We start from the raw sequence: 18,620 nt of genomic DNA on the forward strand, positions 1-18,620 counted from the left end.
GTCTTATCTTCTGTATCTGACACAGTACGCTACTATTCAGCATTCACTGAGCCAATATAAAATGATGGTTAATGCGGGGAGTGGAAGGCTAGTTCTAATTCATAAGAACATGTTATTAGAAGAGGTCTTATTAGTATGTTATTATTATCCTAAAAACAAGTGCAGATGTAGGATCTTAATTTGAGCCAGTTTGCTACAGAGGAATATAACCCTGCAGCAACAGGAAATGTGAATTATTATGTGGATTATAATTAATGGACATTTTATAGGGGTTGGTACATTTTTCATAAGGGAAAATGAAGTCTGAAATTTCTAAGTGAAAATTACAAACTTCTGAGGCTTTTTTATACCTCAAACACACTACACGTTTTACATAGGCATACAGAAAATGTATCCTGCAACGGGGTGGTCAAATTAAGATCGTAAATTTACCCAAGCAGCATGTGCACCATGGCCTTACAAAAGCCCATACATCGTGGTTAGATAACAGAACCAGTTTGCAGCCAGGCAGAGCGTTTGCACCGCATCTTAAAAGTAGATGGATGGCAGTATGCAGCAAGCATGTACCGACCAATAATGTGTATAAACCATAGATGATATCCAGTGGGGACTGTATTGAAGCCACCACGCAGGCATTTTGGTACTCCTCCTCCGTAGTAAAAAAAATATTTAGGAAGCTATAGAAATTCATTTATTAATGTCTACATTCGTTTTGCCAAGTATATTATTTTACATACACATTAATGCATGCTTTTAAATTATATTATGTGAACTAAACATAAACATGTTTAAAAAATAAAACATATAAAAACATATTCCTTAAAGTATTTATTTTTAGAGAGTACTAATGTTACTGTCACACTACAACAAATACATACTTAAATACATTTTTGTCCATTAACATTTTTATTGAAAAACTGTAGAATTCCTTTCATTCCTATTGAGGACTGCGCCTTCTGGGGAGTACCAATATGGCGGCCGGTGGTTTGCAAGCCTCTCTTTGACCATCACATAACCATGCAATCCAGGTTTTAAACACATCACTTGAAACATCCCACTGGGCGGAGATTCGCCGGTTTCTTCTCTCCCGGACGCACTCTGCTGCTGCTCACAGAATAATTTTTATCAAGCCGTCATCACTCAGAATCCAAGGAATGTTACTCTGTTCGATGCGTTGCGACAGAGGTGTTTTTCCGTTATAGGTTATCCTAACTCCAGACCTAACTTCAGTTGCCTAACTGAGGGAGTTTGTCATGGATATTTTTGCGATAAAGGAGAGCTGAACCGACGGCTCTGGAAGGAAACTATTTAATTATTTTTGCTCGGCTCTTTATCAACTCCATAGAACTTTGAAATCCAGCAATCATCTGCCGTTTGGGATAACGTTGAGGAATTGAAACGTAAGAATAAAAAAACATGTTTTTACCTTGCATTACTAGAATAGAATGCCCGATACAATGTCTGTTAGCTTCGAAAATAAGCGCCTATGCATGAGGTGTAATTATTGTTATATTTAGCAACTTCTGATAAGGAAACAAACACTGCAGACTTGTCAGGTCATTACATAAAACAATATCAATATCAATCAATCAAATGTTATTTATAAAGCCCTTTTTACATCAGCAGATGTCACAAAGTGCTATACAGAAACCCAGCCTAAAACCCCAAACAGCTGTAGAAGCATATGATTGCCTTGGGTTATTATTAGTAAGGCTTAGCACGTCTACATTTTATAGCCCATATGCAGTATTATAATTATTTAGTAAGCTATTATACTTATTACCTATGTAATTAATTACATTTACATATTTTCATAAAATTCATCACCATTTGAAATGAAGGGCACATTGACTTTGTCAAGAGTTGCCACTTGCATTATTAAATATCACTATATAGTGCCTTCAGAAAGTATTCAGACCACTTGACTTTTTCCTCATTTTGTTGTTACAAAGTGGGGTTAAAATTGATTTTATTGTAAAAAAAATAAAAAAAATATATTTTACCTGCAAACTGCGGGTATGCTGCTTCTGGCTCATCCTCAGGTGTTTCGGCGCTTCTCACTACACCGTCTGAAGGGTGCACCGATCGGGTTGATCAGGCCTTTCACAGAGACTGGCATTGGAAGCCTCTTTCCCCAACCTCCACTGGTAAACACTTGTCTGTACATTCGTCCACCAGTGCCTGGTACTTCAACAGCTTCCTCTTGTAGACTTCCTCAATCCTCTCCTCCAATGGAACCGTCAGCTCGAGCATGGTGATGTTCTTTGTGCTCCTCAACCAGATCAGCAGGTCTGGTCTGAGTGATGTGTTGATGATATCCTGGGGGAAGATTAGTTAACTTCCGTGGTCAGCTCGTAACTCCCAGTCCGCAACTTTCATGGGTGCCAGCTGATTTCTCCTCACTGCTTACAGAATGGATGAAGCCTGGTCCTTTCTGTTTTGGCCTGGTCTTTTTGTCTGTGTCCTCTAGCTGCGATGTTATTGCTGTCAGGACCTTGTCGTGTCTCCACCTGTACCTTCCATCAGTGCTTTCCTGCAGGATGATAGTATGTGCTCGAGGTTGGCTGCAGTTTGGGTCTTGTTTTAGTTCCCACACAACAAGGTTTGTCGGGCTTGGTAGTATGTCGTACACGCTGCGGAAAATGAGTTTTATTCTGCTGGTCCCGTCGTCCAGATGTCAGCCCATGTTATTTTCCTCTTCCTGGCTCCTTCTCAGCGTGTCCACTTGCCCTGCTCCCTCAGCCCAACTGCTCTGGTTTGCCTTCCCTCCTCCGCCATGTACCTTATCTCTGTCAGCACGAGGTCCCTTCTCTCCTGTGTACTTGCTCTCCTGTTTCAAACAGCCAATACCCAGGCATCCTGAGGCCACTGTTCTGACAATATCTTTGTGGTGTAGTCTTGCCTCCACCTCTTTCACTGCTGATGTTGCTGACCACTTGCTCCCAGTGCGGACCTCAATCCCAGCTTTCCTTCCTTTCTCGTCCTTGCAGTCCCGTAGCATGAGGACTTGCCTTGCTTTGGTCACCTGGAATTCCGCAGGCAGGCCTTGGAATGGCAGCTGTAGCTTTGTACCCCTGCTGTAAGTGTTTATGTTACTGAAACTCTGGGGCACGCCAAGCCCTCTTCTCAGGGAACCACTGATCTTTCTTTCCATTGATTCCACCGTTGTCATTGGGATTTCGTACACCAGGAGGGACCAGAGTAGCTTGGACAGAACTCCATGCTGGTAGCACCAGGCTTTGTATTTCCTGGGAGACCACTCTTCTTCACCCTCTGCATCCAATCATTCGCCTGGTCACAGAGTTGTCAAACCACTTCCCTAAGCTCGTGACTGGTTTTTCTGTCAGCGTTGGAATCCACTGCCCTTCCACCTTGAAATGGTGCTGTCGTCCACTTTGGCTTTTTTCAGTACCAGGCTTTGTGATTTGGTTGGTTTAAAGTCATCCTAGCCCACGTGACAAGTTTCTCTAGATCTTCAAGCATCCATCTTCCTTCTCTTGCTGACCGAGTTGTAATGGTCATGTCATCCATGAAGACCCGCGTCGGTGGTTGCTGTACCTTGGACTTCATGGTGGGTCCTCTGCTTGGTCTTTCAGTTGACTTAACAAGGAAATGGATTGCTGCAGCAACAGTTATGGCGGATATTGTACACACAGTGACAATCCCCACCTCCAACCAATCGGTGGTGTAGTCCCCGACAATGAATCTCATTATGAACTCGTCAAAGTAGTCCTGTAGGAGCCTCTGGATCTTCTATGGCACAGGGTATTTCTGCATTGTTATAGTGACCAATTTGTGTGGTATGGAGCCGTATGCATTGGTAAGATGGCACTGTAGTGGATAGCAGCCAACTTACGGGCTCCTGACCAATTCTTTCACTGCATTGTTGGAAAAAGACCCGTAAGTAAACATTGTTAGTCTACACCTGTTGTTTACGAAGCATGTGACACATAAAATTTGATTTAATTTGAAAGATCAAGCTACAGGACAGCTACTTGTAGGTTTCCTTTGTTCTCTTTTGCCTCTGTGATGGTCTGTGTTAGTGCTCCTGTGTGTTCTAGGCACACTTATATTCCCAGGATTCCTCCCTTCTGCACTGCTGTATCCAGGTACTTGTTTTTCAGCATGAAGTTGGTCATTCTTCTTCCTACGATGGCAAAGAAAATATTTCCCTCCACATTCAAAAGAGAGAAAATAGTAAAAATAAAGAAAAACCCTTGAATGAGAAGGTGTTCTAAAACTTTTGACCGGTAGTGTATATGAAATCAAGGACATGCATATCTGGAGCATATCTACTCCTTATATCTAAAAAATGCTACATTCCCCCAAATCCTGTTCTTGTAGTGGGTCGCAGTGAATTCCTCCTTTGGGATGAAGCATCCCTCTGCTGACTTCCACCCCTCCGGCATTCTTTCCTTCTTCCACACAACCCTCAACAAGCTTACAGAGCCTTGTTGTTAGACTTGGGCAGTTCTTATATACTTGGTATGGGATGCCTCCTGGTCCTGGTGCTGACCCTGCCCATACCTTCCTGATGATGTCTTTCACTTCTATCAGCCTAAGTTCCGTCATGTCAAATTCCACCTGTGGTTCGGGAGGGTTAAGGAGTTTGCTGCATTCCCCGAAATCCTGTTCTTGGAGTGGGTCGCTGTGTGTTTTCCTCAGATGGTCTTCCACATCCTCCTTGGGGCATTGCATTCTTCTACTCTTCTTGTCCCCTAGTAGCTTGTTTGTGAACTTGTAGGGGTTACATTTCTGCCCTTTTCCGAGCTCTCTCCCTCGTGTTCCTGCGGTGGTTTCCAGCTTCTTCTGCTTCTGCTTCTGCTTCTTCTGTGGGGTTTTAAAACCATACTTGATGGAGAAAACTAACTTATTCCTCACAACAAAATAGTCAACAAAACAAAGCAAAACAGACTCCCACTTCTTCCTTCCTTCAAAGTTCCATATCTCCCCACTCAGGCTCTGGGGCCTGAGAGGGTAGTACAGCACATGACAGCCTTTCATGTAATTCATTTTCTGAGAAGTACTTCAATCCCAGAAACCGCTCTGCCGCATCCACGATGTCCATTGTTCTAGACTTTTTCTCCTCTTTGGCAGTGCCGTTGATCACCATAGCCATAAAGAGTACAAAGTCCACCTTCTTAACCTGTAGGATATCTGGGTCCTGCTGATGAGAGGCAACCCCTGCCACCTGCAATGAATGCCTATCCACCACCATGGGCCCTTCAGGACCATTCTCTCCCTCAACCCTTTTGACAGCCACTGCATGTGATATGTTCTGGTTGGCCCTGACTATAGCCACCTACAGTGGCTTGCGAAATTATTCACTCCCCTTGGCATTTTTCCTATTTTGTTGCCTTACAACCTGGAATTGAAATGGATATTTTGGGAGTTTGTATCGTTTCATTTACACAACATGCCTACCACTTTGAAGATGTAAAATATTTTTTTTTTGTGAAACAAAAAAACAGAACTTGAGCGTGCATAACTATTCACACCCCTAAAGTCAATACTTTGTAGAGCCACCTTTTGCAGCAATTACAGCTGCAAGTCTCTTGGGGTATGTCTCTATAAGCTTGGTACATCTAGCCACTGGGATTTTTGCCCATTCTTCAAGGCAAAACTGCTCCAGCGCCTTCTAGTTGGATGGGTTCCGTTGGTGTACAGCAATCTTTAAGTCATTCCACAGATTCTCAATTGGATTGAGGTCTGGGTTTTGACTAGGCCATTCCAAGACACTTGAGTGTTGCTTTAACAGTATGCTTAGGGTCATTGTCCTGCTGGAAGGTGAACCTCCGTCCCAGTCTCAAATATCTGGAAGACTGAAACAGGTTTCCCTCAAGAATTTCCCTGTATTTAGCGCCATCCATCATTCCTTCAATTCTGACCAGTTTCCCAGTCCCTGCCAATGAAAAACATCCCCACAGAATGATGCTGCCACCACCATGCTTCACTGTGGGGATGGTGTTCTTGGGGTGATGACAGGTGTTGGGTTTGCGCCAGACATAGCGTTTTCCTTCATGGCCAAAAAGCTAAATTTTAGTCTCAACTGACCAGAGTACCTTCTTCCATATGTTTGGGGAGTCACCAAACGTGTTTGCTTATTTGTTTCTTTAAGCATGGCTTTTTTCTGGTCACTCTTCCGCAAAGCCCAACTCTGTGGAGTTTACGGCTTAAAGTGGTCCTATGGACAGATACTCCAATCTCCGCTGTGGAGCTTTGCAGCTCCTTCAGGGTTATCTTTGGTCTCTTTGTTGCCTCTCTGATTAATGCCCTCCTTGCCTGGTCCGTGAGTTTTGGTGGGCGTCCCTCTCTTGGCAGGTTTGTTGTGGTGCCATATTCTTTCCATTTTTTAATAATGGATTTAATGGTACTCCGTGGGATGTTCAAAGTTTCTGATATTTTTTTATAACCCAACCCTGATCTGTACTTTTCCACAACTTTGTCCCTGACTTGTTTGGAGAGCTCCTTGGTCTTCATGGTGCCGCTTGCTTAGTGGTGCCCCTTGCTTAGTGGTGTTGCAGACTCTGGGGCCTTTCAGAACAGGTGTATATATACTGAGATCATGTGACAGATCATGTGACACTTAGATTGCACACAGGTGGACTTTTTTTAAACTAATTATGTGACTTCTGAAGGTAATTGGTTGCACCAGATCTTATTTAGGGGCTTCATAGCAAAGGGGGTGAATACAGATGCACGCACCACTTTTCCGTTATCTATTGTTTTGAATGTTTTGAAAGAAGTAATTTTTTTCATTTCAACACCAATTTGGACTATTTTTTGTATGTCCATTACATCTTAGCGGCCAACCACATTTATGCAGACTCCTGAGGTTGAAAAGGCAATGTTGCGCCTTCTTCACCACAATGTCTGTGTGGGTGGACCATTTCAGATTGTCAGTGATGTGTACGCTGAGGAACTTGAAGCTTTTCTCCTTCTCCACTGTGGCCCCGTTGATGTGGATGGGGGCATGCTCCCTCTGCTGTCTTCTGAAGTGCATGATCTGCTCCTTCGTTTTGTTGAAGTTAAGGGAGAAGTTATTTTCCTGGCACCACTCTGCCAGGGCCCTCACCTCCTCCCTGTAGGCTGTCTCGTCATTGTTGGTAATCATGCCTACTACTGTTGTGTCGTCTGCAAACTTGATGATTGAGTTGGAGGCGTGCGTGGCCACACAGTCATGGGTGAACAGGGAGTACAGGAGGGGGCTGAGCACGCAGCCTTGTGGGGCCCCTGTGTTGAGGATCAGCATAGTGGAGATGTTGTTTCCTACCTTCAACACCTGGGGGCGGCCCGTGAAGAAGTCCAGGACCCAGTTGCACAGGGCGTGGTTCTTAATTTATTTACATAGGTTTTCTAGTGCAGACCAGGGCTTTTGGCACCGCTAGGTTGCTACGCAGTAACCGACCAGCAGATTTCGTTACTTCACGCTCCAGACCAGACACTGTGGGCCTGCATGTATCCAGTGGCAGTACAGTCATAAATTCAACTGTGTCTCTCTCTCTCTCTTACTCTCTCTTCTCTCTCTCTCTCTCTCTCTCTCTCTCTCTCTCTCTCTCTCTCTCTCTTTCACTTTCTCTCTATCTTTCTCCATCTTTCTTTTCTTCTTTTCTTTCTCACCAGGGATCACCACACAGAGAAGAGGTGGGACGAGGAACACTGCTGGTGTTAACCTGGATATTATCCATCAACAACAGAGCTGCTGATGTGGATATAAAAAGCAATCTTCTGAGAAAAAAGAAGAAGAAAGAATTGGGGGATCATCGTTGTGTCTGGTCACTGAGATTCTGAGTAATGGCTTCTAGCCTGACATATGCGGGCGTGGTGTGGGCCCTGCTCTCCTTCCTGTGTGCGGCGGCCTCCTGCGTGGGTTTCTTCATGCCCTACTGGCTCCTAGGGTCCCAGATGGGTAAACCAGTCTCCTTCGGGACCTTCCGGAGGTGCTCGTACCCGGTGCGTGATGAGGCTCGCCAGGCCACGGTGATGCTGGAGCAGTGTGGGCGCTACGCCTCGTTCCAGGGTATCCCTAGTCTGGAATGGAGGATTTGTACGGTGGTAATCGGGGTGGGCTGTGGCCTGCTGCTCCTGGTAGCCCTCACGGCCCTCCTGGGATTCTGTGTGTCTGATCTCATCTCCAGGACCATTGGACGCGTGGCCGGGGGCATTCAGTTTGTCGGGGGTAAGTTAAAGTCATTAAGTCATAGCCTGCGGTTGCTTTTTAAGTGATTTGAAAATTGGATAGTGATGGATGGATGGATGGATGGATGGATGGATGGATGGGTGGATGGATGAATGAGTGGGTGGGTCGGGGGTTGGATGGATGAATGAAAGGGTGGATGAAATCAGGGGTTAAAGTTCTCCATATGGATTTTTAATTTTTTTTAAATATATTTTTTTAATAAAAACATGTAAAAGGACTGGAATTCATCAAACTAGCAGGTAAATACATGTACTTTTTTACATGAAAGGGGAGGTTAACTTGGCCCCACAGACAATCAATCTGAGATCAACAAAAAATTCAGTCATGGGATTTTTTTGTTGCTTTAACCCTTGTGAAAGAATGAGTACACTCTTAGAATTAGTGGTGACTCAAGGAACCCCGGAGATCCTCAAGGAACCCCTGGAGTTCCTCAAGGAGCCATTGCTAGTTAATGGTTCATGTTTGCACCTTCGGTTAGTTGAGGGGTTCTTGGAGGATCCTTTAATGGTTCAGTGTAGCAATGGGTTCCTGGAGGAACCCTGTAGTGGAGGCTAGGGCTCTTGAGGTGACAGTCAACGCAGTCATGAACGCAGTTAAATTCCATGTTACCGTTGAGTTACGGTAAACTCCTCTTTAAAAAATGTTGGGGGGAATAATGATTGTGCCGTTATACAATACACAGCCTACCGCATATTATGCACGGCAGAAAAACATTATAAAACTGATTTAACATGTCTTTGTACATACAGTGCCTTCAGAAAGTATTCATAACCCTTGACTTATTCCACATTTTGTTGTTACAGCCTGAATTCTAAATTGATTAAATATCACACCCATCTACAGAAGATACCCCATAATAACAAAGTGAAAACATGTTTTTATAAATGTTTGCAAATTTATTGGAAATTAAATACAGAAATATCTAATTTACATAATAATTCACACCCCTGAGTCAATACTTTGTAGAAGCACCTTTGGCAGCGATTACAGCTGTGAGTCCTTTTGGGTAAGTCTCTAAGAGCTTTCCACACCTGGATTCAAGCTCTGTCAAAGTGGTTGTTGATCATTTCTAGAGAACCATTTTCAGTTCTTGCCATAGATTTTCAAGTAGATTTCAATCAAAACTGTAACTCGGCCACTCAGAAACATTCACTGTCTTCTTGGTAAGGAACTCCAGTGTAGATTTGGCCTTGTGTTTTAGGTTATTGTCCTGCTGAAAGGTGAATTCATCTCCAAGTGGTGGAAAGCAGACTGAACCAGGTTTCCCTCTAGGATTTTGCCTGTGCTTATCTCCATTCCGTTTCTTTTTTATCCTGAAAAACTCCCCAGTCCTTAACGATTACAAGCATACCCATAACATGATGGGGATCACTATGCTAGAAAATATGGAGAGTGGTACTCAGTAATGTGTTGTATTGGATTTGCCCCAAACATGACACATTGTATTCAGGACACAAATTAGTTGCATTGCCACATTTTTTGCAGTATTACTTTAGTGCCTTGTTGCAAACAGGATGCATGTTTTGGAATATGTTTTATTCTGTACAGACTTCCTTCTTTTCAATCTGTCAATTAGGTTAGTATTGTGGAGTAACTACAATGTTGTTGATCCAGCCTCAGTTTTCTCCTATCACAGCCATTAAACTCTGTAACTGTTTTAAAGTCACCATTGGCCTCATGGTGAAATCCCTGAGCGGTTTCCTTCCTCTCTGGCAACTGAGTTAGGAAGGACGCCTGTATCTTTGTATTGATACTGCATCCAAAGTGTAATTAATAACTTAACCATGTTCAAAGGAATATTCAATGTCTGCTTTTTATTTTATTTTGATCCATCTACCAATGCGTGGCATTGGAAAACCTCCCTGGTCTTTGTGGTTAATCTGTGTTTGAAATACACTGCTTGACTGAGGGACCTTACAGATCATTGTATGTGTGGGGTACAGAGATGAGGTAGTCATTAAAAACTCACATTAAACACTACTATTGCACACAGAGTGAGTCCATGCAACTTATTATGTGACTTGTTAAGAATAGCCTATTTGAATTTGTGTTCTGTATATTTTATATAATATAATATGCCATTTAGCAGACGCTTTTATCCAAAGCGACTTACAGTCATGTGTGCATACATTTTTGTGTATGGGTGGTCCCGGGGATCGAACCCACTACCCTGGCGTTACAAGCGCCGTGCTCTACCAGGCCTTTTTGGGTTGGAGGGTTTGTATTTTGTACTGTAGCTCATCCAATGTAATTGGAGAATCCAATGGGTTCCGGTAGTCATTAATAACTAACTCTAAATTTAGTAAATTATATTAGATGTTTTTGGTTGGATAGGTTTCAAAATGTTTTCTACGGTTTTTTCATTCTTTATCAAACCATTTCTCATTGTTGTTAGTTTTCTTAGGTTTTCTACTTGAATTTACATTTGATATGTTAGCTGATAGGTCAAATATACTGTTCATGCTTCCTACTGCTAAGTTTACACCTTCACTATTACAGTGAAAGATTTTGTCCAGGAAGTTGTCTAGGAGGGATTGGATTTGTTGTTGGCCAATTGTTTTTTGGTAGGCTTCTACACTACCCTCCTTCCATCTACAGCATTTCTTAACAGCATGCAGTTTTTTCGGCTTTGATGCTTCATAAGTATTGCCCTATTCAAGTGGATTGTGATTTTATTGTTGGCTAACTGTGAACGCCCTGAGAGACTCTGGTTTGGGGTCAGTGATAAAGTAGTGTACAGTACTAATGCCAAGAGATGAACTATAGGTGTAGGGGCGGCAGGTAGCTTAGTGGGTAAAAGCGTTGTGCCAGTAACCGAAAGGTCGCTGGTTCTAATCCCCAAGCTGACTAGGTGAAAAATCTGTCTATGTGCCCTTAAGCAAGGCACTTAACCCTAATTGCTCCTGTAAGTCGCTCTGGATAAGAGCGTCTGCTAAATGACAAAAATGTAAAATGTAAATGTAGGTGTACCTACCATAGGATTCCCCTCGAAGCCTACCATTGACTATGTACAGACCCAGCGTGTGACAGAGCTGCAGGAGTTGTGACCGTTTCTTGCTGTTGTCATAGTTGTGTCATATTGGGGAGGGAATGCTGTCACTTCCAGGTAGGTTTCTGTCCCCCTGTGTACTGAGAGTGTCAGGTTCTTCTGGCATTTAGGTCACCACAGACTAGTACATGTCCCTGGCCCTGGAAATGGTTGATCTCCCCTCTAGGGTGTAGAAGCTGTTGTCATTAATGTATGGGGATTCCATTGGGGGGATATAGGTGTCACTCTCTCTTTGATCCTGTAAAAAGCCTGCTGAAAAGGTTTTAGGTTTCCCTGCACCATAACTGTTCCAGACTTGTACAGGTTGACACAGGCTATCTCTGTGTCCTCAATGTCCAGTATTCTGGGTTTCCACCCTGGGTTAATACCTTCTGTCTTGACAGAGGGTAACTGTACTTTGATGGCCTCTGCATAGGGGTGTGAGGCCTCTTCATTTGGGTGGGGGAAGCAGGCTTTGGTGCTCTGCTGCCATTATTGTATTCAAGGTAATTGACACCTCTCACTTCACACCTCAGTGAAAGTTGAAGTTGCTGCCGGGAGACTGTTTATCCTCCTAAATTCTGTTCTCTGGTCTGTTCTAAATTCTATTATATGGTCCATGCACTGGTTCTTACATACCAGTGGCATGCGGTGAGGCCAGATTTACTCACAGATACACTCTGAGCTGCTCTAAAAAGTAGATTATATTCTACACAAATGACAGCCTATTCATTATAGTTTATGTAAATTGTTATGTTAATTTTTACCTTATTGGTAGCCTTCCACATGAAGAAATACTACAGTTTACTATCCACCTAATTTTCAAACGCTTTTAAAACACGGAAGCCAAGCGCAGAAACTATGGATACAACTTCCTCTGCTCTTGAGCATTATCATAATTAATATGCGCGCAACTAGAAATCCCTACATTAGTATGTTTCTGTTAGCTGATACATCCTGAAAAAATACACCATATTACTGGCCTGCTAATGTGCCTGGACCTTGTAGGCTAAACTGCAGAGAAAAAAAAACATAACTGATCCAAATGGTTGCCCAATCAGGCAGGCTATTTGCAGTTATTTCGAAATGAATATGCATTCAAACGCCAGGTTTTTGAGTGGTTATTCAAATGACATAGGCTATTCACTGCAGTTTACAGCCTAGACTAGAGTTTTGTACTTACTTGAAAACAATAATTACAGTCTTCAGTACATTGTGTTGTTGTAGCCTAGGTAGGATACATTTCTTGGCCCTAAAAAACTGAAACAATAGCGTAGCTTTTCGAGCTGGTACCTGGGGACTGGGAGGGAGCGCACTCAGCGCAGCCTTGGGAGTGCACATAGTGTAGGCTACCTATGATTTAGTTATCTGATCCAAAAAAAAAATCTCTCACTGTGTAAATTGACTGGATATATTCACTGCAGTATTAAGCCTAACATTGAGTTTATGAATTATGGGCTAATATGCATACGCTTCTAGGCTATAGGCTACATCTCGAGCCTGTCTGTCTTTGTTCTGTTGTGCAATTACGCACCTGGCTCTCTGCTGACCCGGTTATTCCTATTTTTTATATTTGTAATATTTTATATATAAAAAAAAAAAAAAAATGTTGGGTAGATCAGCTTTAATATTGCAGATACAGTGAGGGAAAAAAGTATTTGATCCCCTGCTGATGTTGTAAGTTTGCCCACTGACAAAGACATGATCAGTCTATAATTTTAATGGTAGGTTTATTTGAACAGTGAGAGACAGAATAACAACAAAAAAATCCAGAAGAACGCATGTCAAAAATGTTATAAATTGATTTGCATTTTAATGAGGGAAATAAGTATTTGACCCCTCTGCAAAACATGACTTAGTACTTGGTGGCAAAACCCTTTTTGGCAATCACAGAGGTCAGACGTTTCTTGTAGTTGGCCACCAGGTTTGCACACATCTCAGGAGGGATTTTGTCCCACTCCTCTTTGCAGATCTTCTCCAAGTCATTAAGGTTTCGAGGCTGGCGTTTGGCAACTCGAACCTTCAGCTCCCTCCACAGATTTTCTATGGGATTAAGGTCTGGAGACTGGCTAGGCCACTCCAGGACCTTAATGTGCTTCTTCTTGAGCCACTCCTTTGTTGCCTTGGCCAGGGGTTTTGGGTCATTGTCATGCTGGAATACCCATCCATGACCCATTTTCAATGCCCTGGCTGAGGGAAGGAGGTTCTCACCCAAGATTTGACGGTACATGGCCCCGTTCATCGTCCCTTTGATGCGGTGAAGTTGTCCTGTCCCCTTAGCAGAAAAACAGCCCCCAAAGCATAATGTTTCCACCTCCATGTTTGACGGTGGGGATGGTGTTCTTGGGGTCATAGGCAGCATTCCTCCTCCTTCAAACACGGCGAGTTGAGTTGATGCCAAAGAGCTCGATTTCGGTCTCATCTGACCACAACACTTTCACCTAGTTCTCCTCTGAATCATTCAGATGTTCATTGGAAAACTTCAGACGGGCATGTATATGTGCTTTCTTGAGCAGGGGGACCTTGCGGGCGCTGCAGGATTTCAGTCCTTCATGGCGTAGTGTGTTACCAATTGTTTTCTTGGTGACTATGGTCCCAGCTGCCTTGAGATAATTGACAAGATCCTCCTGTGTAGTTCTGGGCTGATTCCTCACCGTTCTCATGATCATTGCAACTCCACAAGGTGAGATCTTGCATGGAGCCCCAGGCCGAGGGAGATTGACAGTTCTTTTGTGTTTCTTCCATTTGCGAATAATCGCACCAACTGTTGTCACCTTCTCACCAAGCTGCTTGGCGATGGTCTTGTAGCCCATTCCAGCCTTGTGTAGGTCTACAATCTTGTCCCTGACATCCTTGGAGAGCTCTTTGGTCTTGGCCATGGTGGAGAGTTTGGAATCTGATTGATTGATTGATTGCTTCTGTGGACAGGTGTCTTTTATACAGGTAACAAGCTGAGATTAGGAGCACTCCCTTTAATAGTGTGCTCCTAATCTCAGCTCGTTACTTGTATAAAAGACACCTGGGAGCCAGAAATCTTTCTGATTGAGAAGGGGTCAAATACTTATTTCCCTCAGTAAAATGCAAATCAATTTATAACATTTTTGACATGCGTTTTTCTGGATTTTTTTGTTGTTATTCTGTCTCTCACTGTTCAAATAAACCTACCATTAAAATTATAGACTGATCATTTCTTTGTCAGTGGGCAAACATACAAAATCAGCAGGGGATCAAATACTTTTTTCCCTCACTGTAGATTGTAATTTACATCAATGTAATTGTCTGCATCACTTCCAATCCCACAGATGTTTTTTTTTTCTCGCATATATACATATACACACACATATATACATACAGTGGGGAAAAAAAGTATTTAGTCAGCCACCAATTGTGCAAGTTCTCCCACTTCAAAAGATGAGAGAGGCCTGTAATTTTCATCATAGGTACACGTCAACTATGACAGACAAAATGAGAAAAAAAATCCAGAAAATCACATTGTAGGATTTTTAATGAATTTATTTGCAAATTATGGTGGAAAATAAGTATTTGGTCAATAACAAAAGTTTCTCAATACTTTGTTATATACCCTTTGTTGGCAATGACACAGGTCAAACGTTTTCTGTAAGTCTTCACAAGGTTTTCACACACTGTTGCTGGTATTTTGGCCCATTCCTCCATGCAGATCTCCTCTAGAGCAGTGATGTTTTTTGGCTGTCGCTGGGCAACACGGACTTTCAACTCCCTCCAAAGATTTTCTATGGGGTTGAGATCTGGAGACTGGCTAGGCCACTCCAGGACCATGAAATGCTTCTTACGAAGCCACTCCTTCGTTGCCCGGGCGGTGTGTTTGGGATCATTGTCATGCTGAAAGACCCAGCCACGTTTCATCTTCAATGCCCTTGCTGATGGAAGGAGGTTTTCACTCAAAATCTCACGATACATGGCCCCATTCATTCTTTCCTTTACACGGATCAGTCGTCCTGGTCCCTTTGCAGGAAAACAGCCCCAAAGCATGATGTTTCCACCCCCATGCTTCACAGTAGGTATGGTGTTCTTTGGATGCAACTCAGCATTCTTTGTCCTCCAAACACGACGAGTTGAGTTTTTACCAAAAAGTTATATTTTGGTTTCATCTGACCATATGACATTCTCCCAACCCTCTTCTGGATCATCCAAATGCACTCTAGCAAACTTCAAACGGGCCTGGACATGTACTGGCTTAAGCAGGGGGACACGTCTGGCACTGCAGGATTTGAGTCCCTGGCGGCGTAGTGTGTTACTGATGGTAGGCTTTGTTACTTTGGTCCCAGCTCTCTGCAGGTCATTCACTAGGTCCCCCCGTGTGGTTCTGGGATTTTTGCTCACCGTTCTTGTGATCATTTTGACCCCACGGGGTGAGATCTTGCGTGGAGCCCCAGATCGAGGGAGATTATCAGTGGTCTTGTATGTCTTCCATTTCCTAATAATTGCTCCCACAGTTGATTTCTTCAAACCAAGCTGCTTACCTATTGCAGATTCAGCCTTCCCAGCCTGGTGCAGGTCTACAATTTTGTTTCTGGTGTCCTTTGACAGCTCTTTGGTCTTGGCCATAGTGGAGTTTGGAGTGTGACTGTTTGAGGTTGTGGACAGGTGTCTTTTATACTGATAACAAGTTCAAACAGGTGCCATTAATACAGGTAACGAGTGGAGGACAGAGGAGCCTCTTAAAGAAGAAGTTACAGGTCTGTGAGAGCCAGAAATCTTGCTTGTTTGTAGGTGACCAAATACTTATTTTCCACCATAATTTGCAAATAAATTCATAAAAAATCCTACAATGTGATTTTCTGGATTTTCTTTCCTCATTTTGTCTGTCATAGTTGACGTGTACCTATGATGAAAATTACAGGCCTCTCTCATCTTTTTAAGTGGGAGAACTTGCACAATTGGTGGCTGACTAAATACTTTTTTTCCCCACTGTATCCTTTAAAAAATATATTTCCCTTACTTTCCAACCCCACCACCCCTTCACTAATTGGAGTAAACTAGTGAACAACCACGCTTAGGCCTCTACTTCCAGCTTATACATACTATATACATTTTATGGACACAGTCAATTTTACAATAATTATATTTTGTTTGTTTTTACTCCTGAACTTCCTCTACCCTCAACCTCTCCGATCATTTTCATGATGTCCATCCGGTTTGCTTCTATATGCCATATCTTTCTAACTGTACTCTTTCACAAAAGCTCTCAACCTATAACCTATATACTTATTATGGACACAGTATGCTTTACATTAGTTATCTTGTTGTTATTAGTGCCATCCTTCAGCTCCATTCAACACCACCCATCTATCTCTTAACACCATCCATATTGGATTTCTATTTGCCATATATTTTTCAACTGTACTGTGATGTTTCACAAAAGTTCTGAACAATTCTATTCTCATTGTTTCGTTGTTTTCTAAATATTGCAATCCTTCAGCCATTCCTGGACCTCTGACCAAAAACAAGCTACAAATGGACAGTACCAAAACAAATGATGTAATGATTCTGTCTCTTCGCAGCAAAATCTGCTGAGCTGGGAAGATTGTTGTCCTCTGTAGCTCAATTGGTAGAGCATGGCGCTTGTAACGCCAGGGTAGTGTGTTCGATCCCCGGGACCACCCATACGTAAAAATGCATGCACACATGACTGTAAGTCGCTTTGGATAAAAGCGTCTGCTAAATGGCATATTATTATTATTATTATTATTATTGTATCCCCCATATAAATAACATTCTATTGGTAGCAATAATTTTGTATAATAATTTAAATTGAAAAATTCTAACTTTTGAATCCGGCGTCGTTTTGAGTATCAGTTCATAAACACTAAGCTATGGAATTGGTACGTCAAAAATCTCTTCCCAACTATTTTGCAATCTATATGGGATGGCTGTCAATCCTTTGGTCCTTAAATTAAACTGGGATACTTTTTTATTTATCACCATTTTCATTAACCAATTATGTTCTTAAATGCAGGGCCGACAGACAAGTACCTTAATTTTCTCCCTTCCACTTTCCTCTTCCATTTTTGCGGTAATGCTGCAATTATTTGGTTGTAAATTTGGGTAGAGCAGACATTTCCATATATTTTTGTTAGCTGCATGTGCGACAATGCTCCACCAGTCCTACCTATGGTATCATTTAGGAAGAATATATATTTCTTAAACATTTATTTCAAAAAATAACATTTTTTTATCAATTAGTATATTTGAGTTTAACCACAATATTTGTTGCATTATTTGCTCTGTAGTTTCTGGAGGAAACTACAGGTTCGATTCCCACAGAGCAGACGCTCTGGATAAGAGCGTCTGCTAAATGACTAAAATGTAAATGTAAAATGTATTATCTGCAAAAAATAATACTGTAGTAAATACTACAGTAATGTCCGCAAAAACAATACAGTCCGCATATACCCTGCCCATTCCCTCCCCCATATCGCAGTTTGTGCCATGCATAGGTGAGAAACCTACATTCCAAGTATAGACCATATATGTTCCCTACAGGTTATAGTTCAGAGCTCCTGCTCTTTTCTATCTGTTCAGACCCCAATCCAACCTACCTACCTACAGGTTATGGAAAATTCGCTCTTTTAGTATTTCTCCGTAGGTTTCTTGAAGAAGAAAGCCTCAACTTCTATGTCGAAGATAATAAAGCAAAAACACTATAGTAAATACTACAGTAATGTCCCCAAAAACACTACAGTAAATACTACAGTGTACTACAATAATGCCACTTTAATGTTTACATATCTTGCATTACCCGTCTCATATGTATATACTGTATTCTATACTATCTATTGCATCTTAGCCTATGCCGCTCTGATAATAATGACATTGCTCATCCATATACTTATATATTCTTATTCCATTCCTTTACTTAGATGGTGTGTATTAGGTTTTTGTTGTAGAACTGTTAGATATTACTTGCTAGATATTGCTGCACTGTCGGAACTAGTAGCACAAGCATTTCGCTACACTCGCAATAACATCTGCTAACCATGTGTATGTGACCAATACATTTGATTTGATTTGAATTACTATAGTATATACTGCAGTTTTCTTTTACTACAGTATTTATATTATAGTTAACTGTAAATGCTACAGTATACTACAGTAAATACTACAGTATTCAATGTAGTGTTTTTAGGGACTTTAGTCAGTCTGACTTTTTGGTAACACTTTCCTTGACACCCAGCGTCATAACACGTTATGACACAGTCATAACCATGTCATAATATGTCATAACAGCTGACAGAACTTGTCACAATATGATCATAACATTGTCATGACCCATATACTTACACTTCTTGTGACATATATTGTGTAATTTTATGGCTGGTTATGACACCTACATAAGAGTGTCAAAATACA

General features: G+C 42.0%; 1 protein-coding gene across 1 annotated transcript in view; it reads left to right on the forward strand.

The window, feature by feature from the left end:
- The first annotated feature begins 1,147 nt into the window (after nucleotides 1–1,147).
- The window catches only part of LOC311135954 (LHFPL tetraspan subfamily member 6 protein-like), a 71,990-nt gene continuing 54,517 nt past the window's right edge, over nucleotides 1,148–18,620 (forward strand). Inside the window, exons 1-2 of the mRNA XM_084169997.1 lie at nucleotides 1,148–1,400; nucleotides 7,624–8,179. Of these exons, the coding sequence (XP_084026123.1) occupies nucleotides 7,795–8,179 (385 nt within the window). The 5' untranslated portion in view covers nucleotides 1,148–1,400; nucleotides 7,624–7,794. The remainder of the gene's footprint in view (nucleotides 1,401–7,623; nucleotides 8,180–18,620) is intronic.

Source organism: Coregonus lavaretus, assembly GCF_964263955.1.
Source record: "Coregonus lavaretus genome assembly, chromosome: 10".
In the NCBI taxonomy this organism is placed as follows: Eukaryota; Metazoa; Chordata; class Actinopteri; order Salmoniformes; family Salmonidae; genus Coregonus; species Coregonus lavaretus.